This window comes from Leuciscus leuciscus, assembly GCF_965113295.1.
Source record: "Leuciscus leuciscus genome assembly, chromosome: 17".
Taxonomy (NCBI): domain Eukaryota; kingdom Metazoa; phylum Chordata; class Actinopteri; order Cypriniformes; family Leuciscidae; genus Leuciscus; species Leuciscus leuciscus.
Window position 1 is genome coordinate 8,005,200 of NC_138741.1, and position 12,946 is coordinate 8,018,145.

A 12,946-nucleotide genomic window follows, 5' to 3' on the forward strand; every position below is an offset into this window, starting at 1 on the left:
CCCCATGTAACCTATTATTTAAATCGATTGCTGGACATCGTAATGTTATTGGCGTCCATCTTCATTGAATTTTGAAATCAGATAGAGCCGGCCAGAGCGCTGCATAATAAGTAGCCACGCCGGCTTCAGTATGGAAATACACACCGACAATGACACGCCCCTACTGCGTGCTAGAATCTCAGAAAAACAAGCTGATTTCAACATCAAAATGTACGCTTTTAAATATACCAATACTGCTATCTCAAACATGGAGAGGCTTCTTCGTGATCTCAACTAACAGATTCTGCAAAAAAACGAAAATCACCAATTTTGAAAAAAAAACGCTTCTTTCTCATTTTGCTCGAAAGTTGTGCTGCCGACTTGTGTCCCTGGTTTCCGTGACGGGTCACCTATATCCTCTACACTCTCTGTTGTGTGTGTGTTTGCCGCCGCGACACACACGGTCTAAAAGAGCTTGCGTCTTTTTAAAGATGCCTTCCTGCGGCTCGTGCAGAGCCACACTCAGCGACGGGGACCGCCACGTTATCTGCGTTTCCTGCCTGGGTGAGGATCATGCAGCTCTCGCGCTCGCTGACGGCGGCTGCCATCACTGCAAGCTACTGCCTATGGCGACTCTGAGGACTCGCATGGCATATTTCACTGAGACTGCACCTCCGCCCGCTGTAGTGCCGCGCCGTAAAAAGCGCCGTGCTCAGCGGGTCCCGGAACCTTCCCCCACCCGTCAAAGCTCGCCGGTTCGCTCCGCCAGCTTCACCGGCTTCGTCAGTGTCTCTTCCTGACGGACAGCGGCCGCCGTCTGCCGCCGCTTCCGTCGATGACGCTGATGAAAAAGCCGCATTGGGGGAGGATGATTCCTGCTCTCTCCTGGCATCGGGCAGTGAGGATTGGGCAAGCTCTGTGGATCTCGCGCCCTCTGTCCGCGCATCGTCAGGCAAAAGAGCTAGCATCGAGTCAGAGCTGATGCGCATACTCGCACAGGCCGCGGCGAGCCTCGGCCTCGAGTGGTCTATGCTAGGGCTGTCAACGAATATTCTAAATTCGAATATATATTCGAATAGTTTTAAAAAACAGAAATTCGAACGTGAAAATTAATATTCGAATGTGAATTTCGAATATGGAAAAACACGCCCGCGGAAGCAGAGGCGCGGCTGTCTGCTTTCCGAGTGGGCGCGCGCGCTGCCTGAGGGACAGGTCACACGAGTCGCACTGTCTAGCACAGCGTCACTGCTGAAAGTTGACAGTGCACTAAAAGACAATGGAATAAATTGCAGTCAGTTTTTCCTTTTTTTTAATACAAGCACCAATAATGTAAGTAGCCTTTTTCTTTTTTAATAGCACTTTATTTTTTATGAACCTCAGGGTAAAAGTTCTTTGTTGTCACATTTCTCGGAATTGTGTGCCTCATTTTATTTAACGTTAAACAGAAAAGTTCCATGTTTACCACAGCACAGCTCGCTCGGAGCGTTCAATGTCGGTTCTATACTGTAAAACTTCAATTAATATTAATAAATTTGTTTCAATCACTGAATGAAGCCTGCTATATTTGGGACAAGAGTCGCAACCTTAAATTGCTTGTACAAAACTCTTGATCAGCACTCAACATGTGCTATTGTTGTTGTTCATTTAAACCGTTATGCGCAGAGAGAGCGTGAGCACGAGGGCGAGAGAAAGAGAGAGAGAGTGCCTGCGAGAGCGAGGTCTGCGGTCTTGGTCATTAGTTTATTTACTTGGTTTTGTGTTGGTAATACATTGTCAAATATGTTTAAACTTAAATTAACTACCTATACAAGTAGTTATGTATGTCTCTTTGTATTAATTTGTCCTGTTATTGACGTAATGCGCGTCATTGACAAAATGCGCAACCAGATGTTCGAATAGTTCGAATATTCGTGTGTTTTTTAGAGGGAATATTCGAACGTCATTTTTGAGCAATTTTGACAGCCCTAGTCTACGCCTGAACAGCCTGCTCACAACCGGCTGGATATTTTCTTCCCGGGGTGCGCGCTTCGCCTGCGTCCAGACCAGCGCCCTTTCTTCCTGAGTTACACGAAGAAGTCGCTAAGTCTTGGAACGCCCCCTTCTCAGCTAGAATGCGCTCTTCTGTTTCGCTAGCATTCTCCGCTGTTGACGATGCTAAAAACAGAGGTTACCATTCGCTGCCGCCGGTCGAAGAAGCGATAGCAGCCCACCTTTGCCCGCCCTCCGCTGGACGGCGCGCTAAGCTGGCTCTGCCTTCAAAAGCTTGCCGCATGACGTCAACCCTGCTCGGTCGCGCTTTCTCCGCCGCTGGGCAGGCTGCGTCAGCGCTGCATACTATGGCCACACTGCAAATTTTCCAGGGCGATCTCCTCCGAAAGCTGGACGAGAAAGGACCAGAAAGGACCGGAACAATGTTCCGACAGGCGAGTGGTCTCTACACCCACAGACAGTCCAGCTGCTGTGGAAGAAATTCGGCAGAGCGGAAGTAGACCTGTTCGCGTCTCAAGAAAACGCTCACTGTCTGGAATTTTTCTCCAAGAGCAGGGACGCGCTGGCTCATGTATGGCCCCGCCGCCCGCTCTATGCCTTTCCTCCCGTCTCTCTCCTGCCTCAGGTGATAGAGCGGATCAGGGAAGAAGGATGCTCAGTGCTATACCAGTACTGTCTGTTCTGATGCTATCGGTTCAGAATACTGTATCTGATGAGCACTGCCCGCTGATCGACCGCAAAATGCTTATGGGCAAATAAATAAGACCCACAATTTTCCATCAGCTCAGGCCGTACTCCGCCCTGTCTGTATGATGTAATTTGCGTCTAAGGGACGCTGCTATATGTGGAAGAGCGCGGCTCCGCCCCTCCCTCTTCCCGGACTCCCTGTGAGTTCCCCTGGTGATTATGCACTATATGAACCCCGGGCTTTCGCCCTTGGGTCTTTGGTGTCAGATCCCAGCACGCACGGCGTTTTACATTGGGTCCCCTAGCATAAGATACTTACGCAGTACGAGAGACTTCTCGTAAGAGAACGTACTCGGTTACTAACGTAACCTCGGTTCTCTCTAGAAGAGGGAACGAGTACTGCGTATCTTGCCGTGCATGCACACGCTCTGGTTAGCTTCGGCGATGAAAAACCAGATATCAGCTGCCTGCGAGCTGTATTTATAGGCCTAAGCCACGCCCATTTCGGCGGGACGTGACGCAGTGGGCGCGAAGCACCCTCATTGGGTCTGACGTCACGCTAGGCCTCGCTCGAAAGGCTGCTGCAGTTGCCGCAGAACAGCCAATAGGCACACGAGCCGTCTTGCCTATATCTGTATGCTGCCGCAACGCGTTTTACAATAATACAAAATTAAGGATAATTTTTTGGCTTCAATATCTCGCGGAAAAGGGATTTTCCCCCTAGCGTAAGATACTTACGCAGTACTCGTTCCCTCTTCTAGAGAGAACCGAGGTTACATTAGTAACCGAGTATGTTTTTATAGAATAGGAGCATGGCGAAAATGACATGATACATTACATAATTTCCCTACAAGTTGATTGGTTCTTCATTGGCAAACCCTTTTGTTACTAGGTAGAAGCAAACTCTGTTAGTTACGATTAATTAAAAAATCCATCACAATACGAGAGTATGGAAGTGCATGAATTAATAAAGATCTATTTGCTATAGATCTAATATATCTTGTGAAATATGAAGTTTTACTGTATATATGAATATACTGTCCCAATATTTTTCAAATGGCCGTTAAAGTTTTAATGGCACACTATAAACACTGCCCTAACGAAACCTAAATGTTGATAACTTTTATGAACCATTAAACTTGCATATGGGAAAATATGCAGATATTTGACTTTTTATTTACTTATTTATTTAGGAAACTGTTGGTTTTTGGCGTCAATTGGGGCTCTGACTTTTGAGAAGGATATCATGAAACAGGTCATGCCAGCTGAACAATCATTCACTAAGGATTATGCTGGGATATTTCACTTCAGGGTGACTACAATACCTGTTCAGTTTTTCATAATTCTTTTTACATTATAATTTCTTGGGTCATATTTCCCTTTTTTGCATTTTGTTTCTATTTTATTTTTCACTGTTTGTAATATATATTACAGTTTTGGCGATTTGGGAAATGGATTGATGTTGTTATTGATGACCAACTTCCAACTATTGATGACGAACTACTTTTTGTGTGTTCAAAAACGTCTAATGAATTTTGGCCTGCCTTACTGGAGAAAGCATATGCAAAGTGGGTATCATTCTGTCCTTTTCATTATCTTGCATGTCATCCTTCATTGGTTTGCGTTGTTTAAAATGGTTTACATTATTGGTTTACTGTATGTTTGAGTAGTCAAATAATCTGTCTTTACAGGGTGTGCGGGTCCTATGCTGACTTGAATGCCGGTTTCATATCTGAGGCCCTGATGGACTTCACTGGTGGGACGCATATGTATTATGAACTGAATACAGCTCCTGCTGATTTGTGGAAAATCATGGAATGTGCATTCACGTCAAAAACGCTTATAGGTTGCGGCTCTAATACAGTGGTAAGAAAGAAATCACCAAATCCTGGATCCAATAATTCATCCAGTACTTCATAGCATTGTTGGGCAGTATCGTCACTACAAACTACTCTTCTCAGTAGCGTGGTGGTAGTTTTCTAAATCAAATAGCTTTTCAGTACCGAAGCTCTTTTTTTTTATCAAGTAGTGCGGTAGCATCCACACAAGCTACATTTTCCCAAGCATTTCTAAAGCTCAAGCTCAAATCAGAAACACAACTGTTAAGTATCACTGATGCTGGATCAGTAAGTTACTGTGACCTCTTCTTCTTCTTGTTTTACGGCGGTTGGCAACCATAGGGCCATTTGATTTCATTCCCGCAATGCGAAAAACACGGGCGGAATCCAGGCATAAAAACAGAATTTACTTTATAACGCGGAATTTCACGGAATTTGTCAGATCTTGGATGAAAAGTAGGTTAAATAAAATCGCGGTATAGACTAGTGTCTGTGAATATTAAACTGCATAAAGACTATTTAAATAGGAATCAACCATGCATGTTCTGCGTGTCTCTGTGAATGAATGGCGCAGACGCGCGGTTTCATTTACCACACACTCACACACACACACTGATGCACGCATGATGCTCGCGATGTTTTCAGCCATGAGGACATGAATGCATGAACTTCATCTACACAGCCGCTCTGAGAGTCACTTCAGCAGCATTTTACCGCTTCATTTGAGAAAAACTATCGCCATATCATAAAAACACAGTGACTCAAATAAGGTCTACACGGCAACCCGTGAAAATAAAAGGTTGGTTTAACCTTTTCCAAGATGGCGCCGTTGTTTCTGGCTGGCCGTCTCGCTCTCTGGATCTCCCTCCCACTGTTTGTGATAGTATATTTCCTTTCCTTAATTAATCAAAGTTTTGCCTATCATGTTACAACGTTAACTACATATGATCGACGGACGTTGTTTGACATCAGAACAACAATGGAGTCTTACTCTAACAACAATGTACCTGCCGAGTGCTTCGGCTTTCCACCGCCTCCTTTCCGGCGAGCTCTGCCTGTGTGGTTGCGTCGTCTGCCGCCTTCGCTTCCTTTGGTGAGGCGGCGTAGGAGGAGAGGAAAACGGGGTGGTGTAGCCGTCAGGCTGAGATTGGGACTGACGCCGGGACCGGCTTGTCGACCTTTTCGGGACGCTCACGCCCATGGGAAGGACCGCGGCTTTTACATTTCGAGGCGTTCTCTCGAGACGCCCTATCAATGGATTCTTCATCTAACTGGGGACTCGCCACTGCAACTTCGGCGGCGCCGCTTCCCTTATGTGCGGTATGGTGGAGTGGATCAGCGGCATCTGCGCTCACTGGAACGGGTATCTCAGCAAACTTTGCAACCGGTCAGTGACTCTGTTTCAATGAAGATGACATTAGTAAACGCCAGATCGCTGGGAAATAAAACTTTTATACTAAAAGACATATTAACGGCTGGTAACATTGATTTCTTATTTGTGACGGAGACCTGGCTTCCTTTTGATGATGTTAGCTCTTTCTCGGAGCTCACTCCCACAAATTTTAACTTTTTTAATACTCCTCGTCGTTCTGGCCGGGGTGGAGGACTGGCTACTGTCTTCAAAAACAGCTTCGGTTGTAGATTACTGGAAACAGATTCATATTTGACTTTTGAAGTTCAACTTTTTTCAGTAGACCAGGTAAACTCACTAGTAATTGCTGTAGTGTATCGGCCTCCAAAAACAAACAAATAATTTTTAAATGAGTTCTCAGACTTTTTAGGGGGTATCACTCCCAAGTACAATAGACTTTTAATTGTTGGCGATTTTAATATTCACGTTTGCACTGATTCTTCAGCTCTATCTAGAGACTTCCTGAGCCTGATTGAGGCGTGTGACTTTGTTCAATGGATAAACCAGCCAACTCATGTACATGGCCATACGCTTGATCTAGTTTTATCTCATGGTTTTTCTGTTTCTGATGTCCAAATTGGTGACTTGAGTTTTTCAGACCACATGCCTGTTGTTTTTAGTATTGATCTTCCATGCCATACCATTGCATCTGTTAGACCTAGTAAATGGTCACGTGTAGGTCTATCTTGTCCATCATCGGTTGAAGCCTTTTCTGCTGCCTTTTCTGATGCTGAGCAATTGTTTTCTTTAGATCACCTTTCAAATGCAGTCAATATTAATGAGTTATTGAGCTTATTTAATTCACTGTGTACAAATGCTTTGGACATGGTAGCACCTTTGAGACTTAAATGTCTGAAAAATAAAACGGAACCGTGGTTAAATAGCACCACGCGTCACCTAAGACAACTTTGCAGAAGAGCAGAGAGGAGATGGAAAAAGGATAAGCTTCAGGTGTCCTATGAGATACTACGTGAAGCTTTATTTTCCTATCAAAAAGCTGTTAAAATTGCAAAGTCTCATTATTTTTCAGAATTTATATCGAAAAACTTAAACAATTCTAGGACCCTATTTAAGGTCTTAAACTCTGTTTTAAATCCTGTGGGTAATAATTGTCTTATTGAATCAGCTTCTACATGTGAAGATTTCTTAAAAAATTTTGTGGAGAAATTGGTTGTAATTAGACAATCTATAGTTTCTGCTACTCCTGTCTCCGTGGATACTCCGACAGCCACCAGGTTTTTAAATTCTCTTGAGCCTATTACTATGTCCAGTTTGACAGATATAGTATTCTTGAAAAATTCCAGTCTGGCTTTAGGATGTTCCATAGTACGGAATCTGCTTTATTAAGAGTCTTGAATGATATTTTACTTTCTCTCGACTCAGGGGATTCTGTTATTTTAATTCTTCTTGACTTGAGTGCAGCGTTTGATACTGTTGACCACAGAATTTTACTATCACGTCTTGAACAAATTGTTGGCATCCGTGGAAGTGCTCTCAGTTGGTTTAAGTCGTACCTCACAAATAGAACTTTCTCTGTTAGCATTGGAAGCTCTCTCTCGTCTGTAGCACCTCTTACCTGTGGTGTTCCACAAGGCTCCATTTTGGCACCTACTCTATTTTCATTATACATGTTGCCACTTGGCTCTATCTTTAGGAAACACGGAGTGTCTTTTCATCTATATGCAGACGATACTCAAATCTACCTGCCTTTTAAACGTACTGACACAAAGAGTTTAGAAAACCTTTATTTGTGCTTAAATGAGATAAAGTCCTGGATGTCTACTAATTTTTTACTCTTAAATGCTAGTAAAACTGAAGCTATTGTATTTGGGCCTCCAGTAGAAAATGGGAAAACTTTTCTTAATGCGGAAAATATTCATTTTGAGTTTAAATCCACTGTTAAGAGTTTAGGAATTACCCTAGATTCCGCCCTTAAGCTGGATAAACATATTAACACAGTGGTTAAATCCTGCTTTTACCACCTAAAGTTGTTATCCAGGGCAAAGTCTTTTCTATCGTCGAACGAGCTTGAAAGAGTACTACCGTATTTTCCGGACTATAAGTCGCACTTTTTTTCATAGTTTGGCTGGTCCTGCGACTTATAGTCAGGTGCGACTTATATATCAAAATTAATTCAGACTGAGATGAACCAAGAGAAAACATTACCGTCTACAGCCGCGAGGGGGCGCTCTAGTTGGCGGAGTTGTTCAGAAGCGACACGGATGATGAAGAAAATGATGAGGAATGAGATCGCGGGAGCTTGGTGAACTTGTTTACTGGTAACTTGCTTGTTGGACTCGCTGGCTTATGTTAATTTAGCTTATTCAGCCTCCCAGATATTTGTTCTTTATGCTATTGTGTAGCTGAATAACGTGTGCAGTGCGTGTGCGGTGCGTGTTGCGGTGCATATGCTGTGCAGGAGCAGCACGCGCTAAAGTGCTTTCACATAAGCTGCGTTTGCAGTGCGTAACTGACCCGCGGCTGTAACCCCAAACACATTGTATTTCAAATCCAGAAGTTATCAGCAAATTTTATTTTAAAAAAAGAAAAAGTTTTTTGTCAGCATTGCGATTCTCTTTATACGTATACTCTTTAATAGACGTATTCACGTTTAAACACAATTTAAACAAACTATTATTCAATGCATTACTTCTATATAATTATATATTAAGTTGCTCAAGCAAGTGGTAAAATATTTAACCATGCACTTATTAAAATCGCATACATTTTAAATTAAAACTTAAAATTGACAAAAACAGCAGACTCATACCCTTTCTTTTGCATAATTTAAATCTTTATACAATAAATCTTGCATGTCACAAATAACTTGTTTTTCCACCTCCACGAAAGAGACGAGTGTTGTTCATTATGTCGCCTTGTTGAAGTAAATTGTAGTTCCCTTTCGTAAAGGGAACTCCCGCTGCATCGATACTCGATACTTTGGGGAATGCCTTCGGCATGAAGCGTCTGAAGTCAACTATGGAACTATTCCAATCTTGATTGGTGCAACGTCACCCGTGACGTCGCATGTGACGGTGATCCGGAAGCTACAAAAGGGTCACAGGAACCAGGAAATGTTAGCTTCTGGTCTTCAGCAAGCGCTCTATGTCATCTTGTCTGTTCTATTTGGTGTTGTCTGTCCCGTGAAAAGAGTATTATTTATGGTGAATAAAAGAGAAGCTATTCAGGCAGTGTGCGTCCCCTTGCCCACGTTATTTAAGCGAGGGTGACACACACTCGCTTTGTGTAGTTTGTCTGGGAGTGGAGCATGCACGGGCGGTGCTCGAGGGCGCTGTCTGTGCAAACTGTTTTCAATGAAAAAGCTCCGCTCCCGTTTGAGCTTGTTCGATCAATTAGATCAGGCTCGCGTTTCCAGTGCATCAGGTCCCGCGTCTGTTGAGGCAGCGCGCCGCTTGTATGCATAGGATTCGCACGTGGGGCTGGCATATGATACTGAGACGGTTGCGACCCTTTCTCAGTGTTTATTAACCAGCTCCACTGGTCTCGCGCACGGTTCGGAAGCCCGCGCTGCGGCTTCTTCCGACCGTGTTAAAGACACAGCGTTTGATTTATCTGGCTCCGAGGAGTTAGATATTATTTATCAACACTGAATCACGTGGATATGGGGATTCGCCACCCCATATTCCCGTTAGTGAGGAGTTGCTGGAGGTTGTAATCTGGGCAGTGGTTAAATTAAATGTTAAATGGCCATATAATAAGCAGGAAGCGACTAAGAAAAATAAAATGAATGAGCGCTTCCTGCAGACCCAGTCACAATCTTCGTGTCAGAGCCTTCCCTTTTTTCACTGATCTCCATACTGAGGTATCGAGATCGTGGAAAAATCCATTTTCATCTCAATTATTTCCCCCCCATGTATATATTTACTCATCCATTAGGGAATCTAATGAAAATGGTTATGAGGTGATGGCTCGGGTTGAGGAATATTTTGCGAAATATTTTCTCCCCGACATTGCGTCACCCCTGATAGCTCAGATACTTCCCTCCAAATCTCGTACATCGAATTTGTTAGGGAAAGCATATATGGCGGTGGGTCGAGCCGGTGCATGCCCACACACAATGGGGTTATTACAGGCATATCTGGCTGACCTCCTCAAGCAGGTGGATGATAACTGGGAGGTCTCACTCAATGGTATTACTGAATTTCATAGAGTAGCTGACTTATCTCTCCGTATTATTAAAGAGACGGTCCGTGCTATTGGCCGTTCTATGGCAGCACTAGTCGTCTCAGAGAGACATTTATGGCTTAATCGCTTGTGGATCGGGGAGAAAGACAGGGCTTTCCTTCTCGATGCTCCCCTTTCACCTTCCGGCCTCTTTGGCGACGCGGCAAGATCCGTTGTCGAGAGGCTTCAGGAGGCAGAGCGACAATCAGCTATCCCCAGTTGTCAGTCCAGGTCTCATGGGGTTGCTGCCAGGGGGCAGCCTCATGGGACAGCCGCCAGCTCCTCATATTTTGAGAAGGTTTCCTCTCGTGCCCCCCCGTATAAGGCTTGGGGCCAGAAGAAACATTCTCGCACGAAGCACTCCATACCGAAGACAGGTCTGAGGACTGTCTCTCGGGCTAAGATGGCTTCAACTAAGAGGTCTTGTCGTAACACGCAGACCCTTATGGGCATTCCCCCAGGAGAGCGAGTACAGGAGTCTCGCCCCCTTATGCAGCCCTTAGGAAATCGATGTTTGCTTCCTGCCGCCGATGGCGCTTCGGGACACATCGGCTTCCAGCGAACACAAATCGCAGTATCTGCCCGATGACGTTGCGGCCCTGTCGAGTTCGCCGCCTCTCAGGAGGTCTGTAGAGAGCATATTTCGGTTAGTTCCTGCCAGTTAGCTGCTTCAGGTCACCGAAGCCATTTGGAAATTTATAGCCGAGGCCAGTCTCGAGGGACTGGTCCCCATAATGGCATATTTAGACACCCCGAGGGGTCTTCAAAATATATCCTAGGGGGTCCTGCTTACAGTGGAGCTAATATACAAATATTATCTACTAAGGGTGGTTCACATGTCGGCCAGCCCCGAGCAGGGTCGGTTCTTGGAACAGGAAGTCTAGTCCCTCTTAACACAGGAAACCTCAAAGTGGGCTCTTCCTAAAAGAAAAAGAGAAAAAATGGTTACGGGAGCCTGGGTTCTACAGCTGGCACTTCATAGTTCCTATGAGGGGGGGAGTTAGGCCTTATTTTGGATCTCATGGTACTGGATCAACCTCCGAGGGGGTTCAGATTCAAGTTACCGACTGTCAGTCAGACCAGCTCCGAGGACTGGTCTGTCTTGATAGATCCACAAGCTCCTTAACTCCTCTTTCCCTTCTAACCCTATCACAGGAAGTTTCCGAGATCCGCTTTTGGGGGGAAAAGCGCATCAGTTCTGGACTCTTCCAGTCGGCCTAGCCTTATCCCCTCGCACCTTCACTAAATGTATGGACACGGCCCTTGCTCCATTGAGACTTCAGGGGGTCCGTATCTTATAGATGACTGGCTCATTTTGGCTCAGTCGAAAAGAACTAGCAATTCAACATCGAGATGTTGTTTTGCGTCATCTGAGGTGTGTGGGGTTGAGACTCAATGTGAAGGAAAGTTCCTTAACTCCTCTTCAGAGGACTACGTCCCTGGGAGTAGAGTGGGACTTAGTCACGATGCGGGCACAATTGTCTCCTGCTCGTATAAATACTATCTTAAACACATTGAAGAGTATTAGGTTAGGCCAGGCTATCACTGTCAAACACTTTCAAGGAGTTTTGGGTCTTATGGCTGCAGCTTCCACGGTAGTACCCTTTGGTCTGCTCCATATGAGGGCCTTGCAGTGGTGGCTCAGGAACAAGGGTTTTTGTCCTCTGGGAAACCCTTTTCGTACGATCAGAGTTACGCGCAGATGCCTTCGTTCTCTTGTCGTATGGAAGAAACCATGGTTCCTGTCTCAGGGCCCGGTTTTGGGAGCACCATGTGAGAGAAAAACTCTGACCACGGATGCGTCCCTAACGGGCTGGGGTACGGTTATGGAGGGCCGTTACACCCGAGGTACTTGGAAAGACCATCATCTCACATTGCATATTAATCGCTTGGAGATGTTGGCCGTATTTTTGCCCTGAGGCACTTCCTTGTAGACCTCAGAGGCCATCATGTTCTTGTTAGGACAGACAATATGTCGGTGGTCTCTTATATCAACTGCCAAGGGAGGATTGAGATCTCGCCCTCTTTGTAGACTGGCGCATCAAATTCTTCTTTGGTCCCAGGACAAATTTCTCTCCATCAGATCTATTTATATTCCTGGGGTTGATAATATGGGAGCAGACATCCTGTCGAGGCAGGGGCTGAGGCCCGGGGAATGGCGGCTCCACCCTGAAGTGGTTGAGCTTATATGGAGAGAGTTTGGCCGGGCGGAGGTTGACCTGTTTCGCTTATCATGAGAACTCTCATTGCCCGCTCTGGTACTCTCTCTCACATCCAGCTCCTTTGGGCTTGGATGCCATGGTACAGATGTGGCCGAGGTCACATCTGTACACTTTTCCCCCGATCGCTCTGCTCCCTGGGGTTCTAGAAAGGGTCAGGAGGTACGGAGTGAGACTACTCCTTGTAGCTCCGTACTGGCAGGCCCGAATTTGGTTTTCGGACCTTATTAGTCTCTTGGAGAGTTCTCCATGGAAAATTCCTATTAGGAGAGATCTTCTGTCTCAGGCTGATGGTACATTATTTCATCCCCGACCAGAGTAATGGAGACTATGGGTCTGGCCCCTGAGGGGGTCCCACCCATAATTAGGTTGCCCTTTCCACCGAGGTGGTCAGGACATCCATACTAGAACCCCACTCTACTAGGAACTAAACAATTAAGTTAGGGAGGGCATTGAACCCAGTTTATTACTGCCCACTGGCTTCAGTACTGGTGTTCCATCCCGCTCTCTAACGGGATCTCCTGTTCATGCTTAGGGCCTCTGTGGCGGCCTCAGTGCCCTCCGCAAGCCTCTAAGGGTGTTCTCGAAAGGACGTTCCCACTGAAACTCCATGTTCCTGTAGATTGGAGGATGAATCC

The 12,946-nt window shown here is 45.4% G+C and overlaps 1 protein-coding gene across 3 annotated transcripts in view; it reads left to right on the forward strand.

Moving 5' to 3' along the window:
* LOC309479263 (calpain-1 catalytic subunit-like) overlaps positions 1-12,946 on the forward strand; it is a 53,492-nt gene that overhangs the window by 5,314 nt on the left and 35,232 nt on the right. For all 3 annotated transcript variants that reach the window (XM_082143290.1, XM_082143292.1, XM_082143291.1), the window contains exons 4-6: positions 3,849-3,967; positions 4,090-4,223; positions 4,347-4,521. In XM_082143290.1, coding sequence (XP_081999416.1) covers positions 3,849-3,967; positions 4,090-4,223; positions 4,347-4,521 — 428 coding nt within the window. The remainder of the gene's footprint in view (positions 1-3,848; positions 3,968-4,089; positions 4,224-4,346; positions 4,522-12,946) is intronic.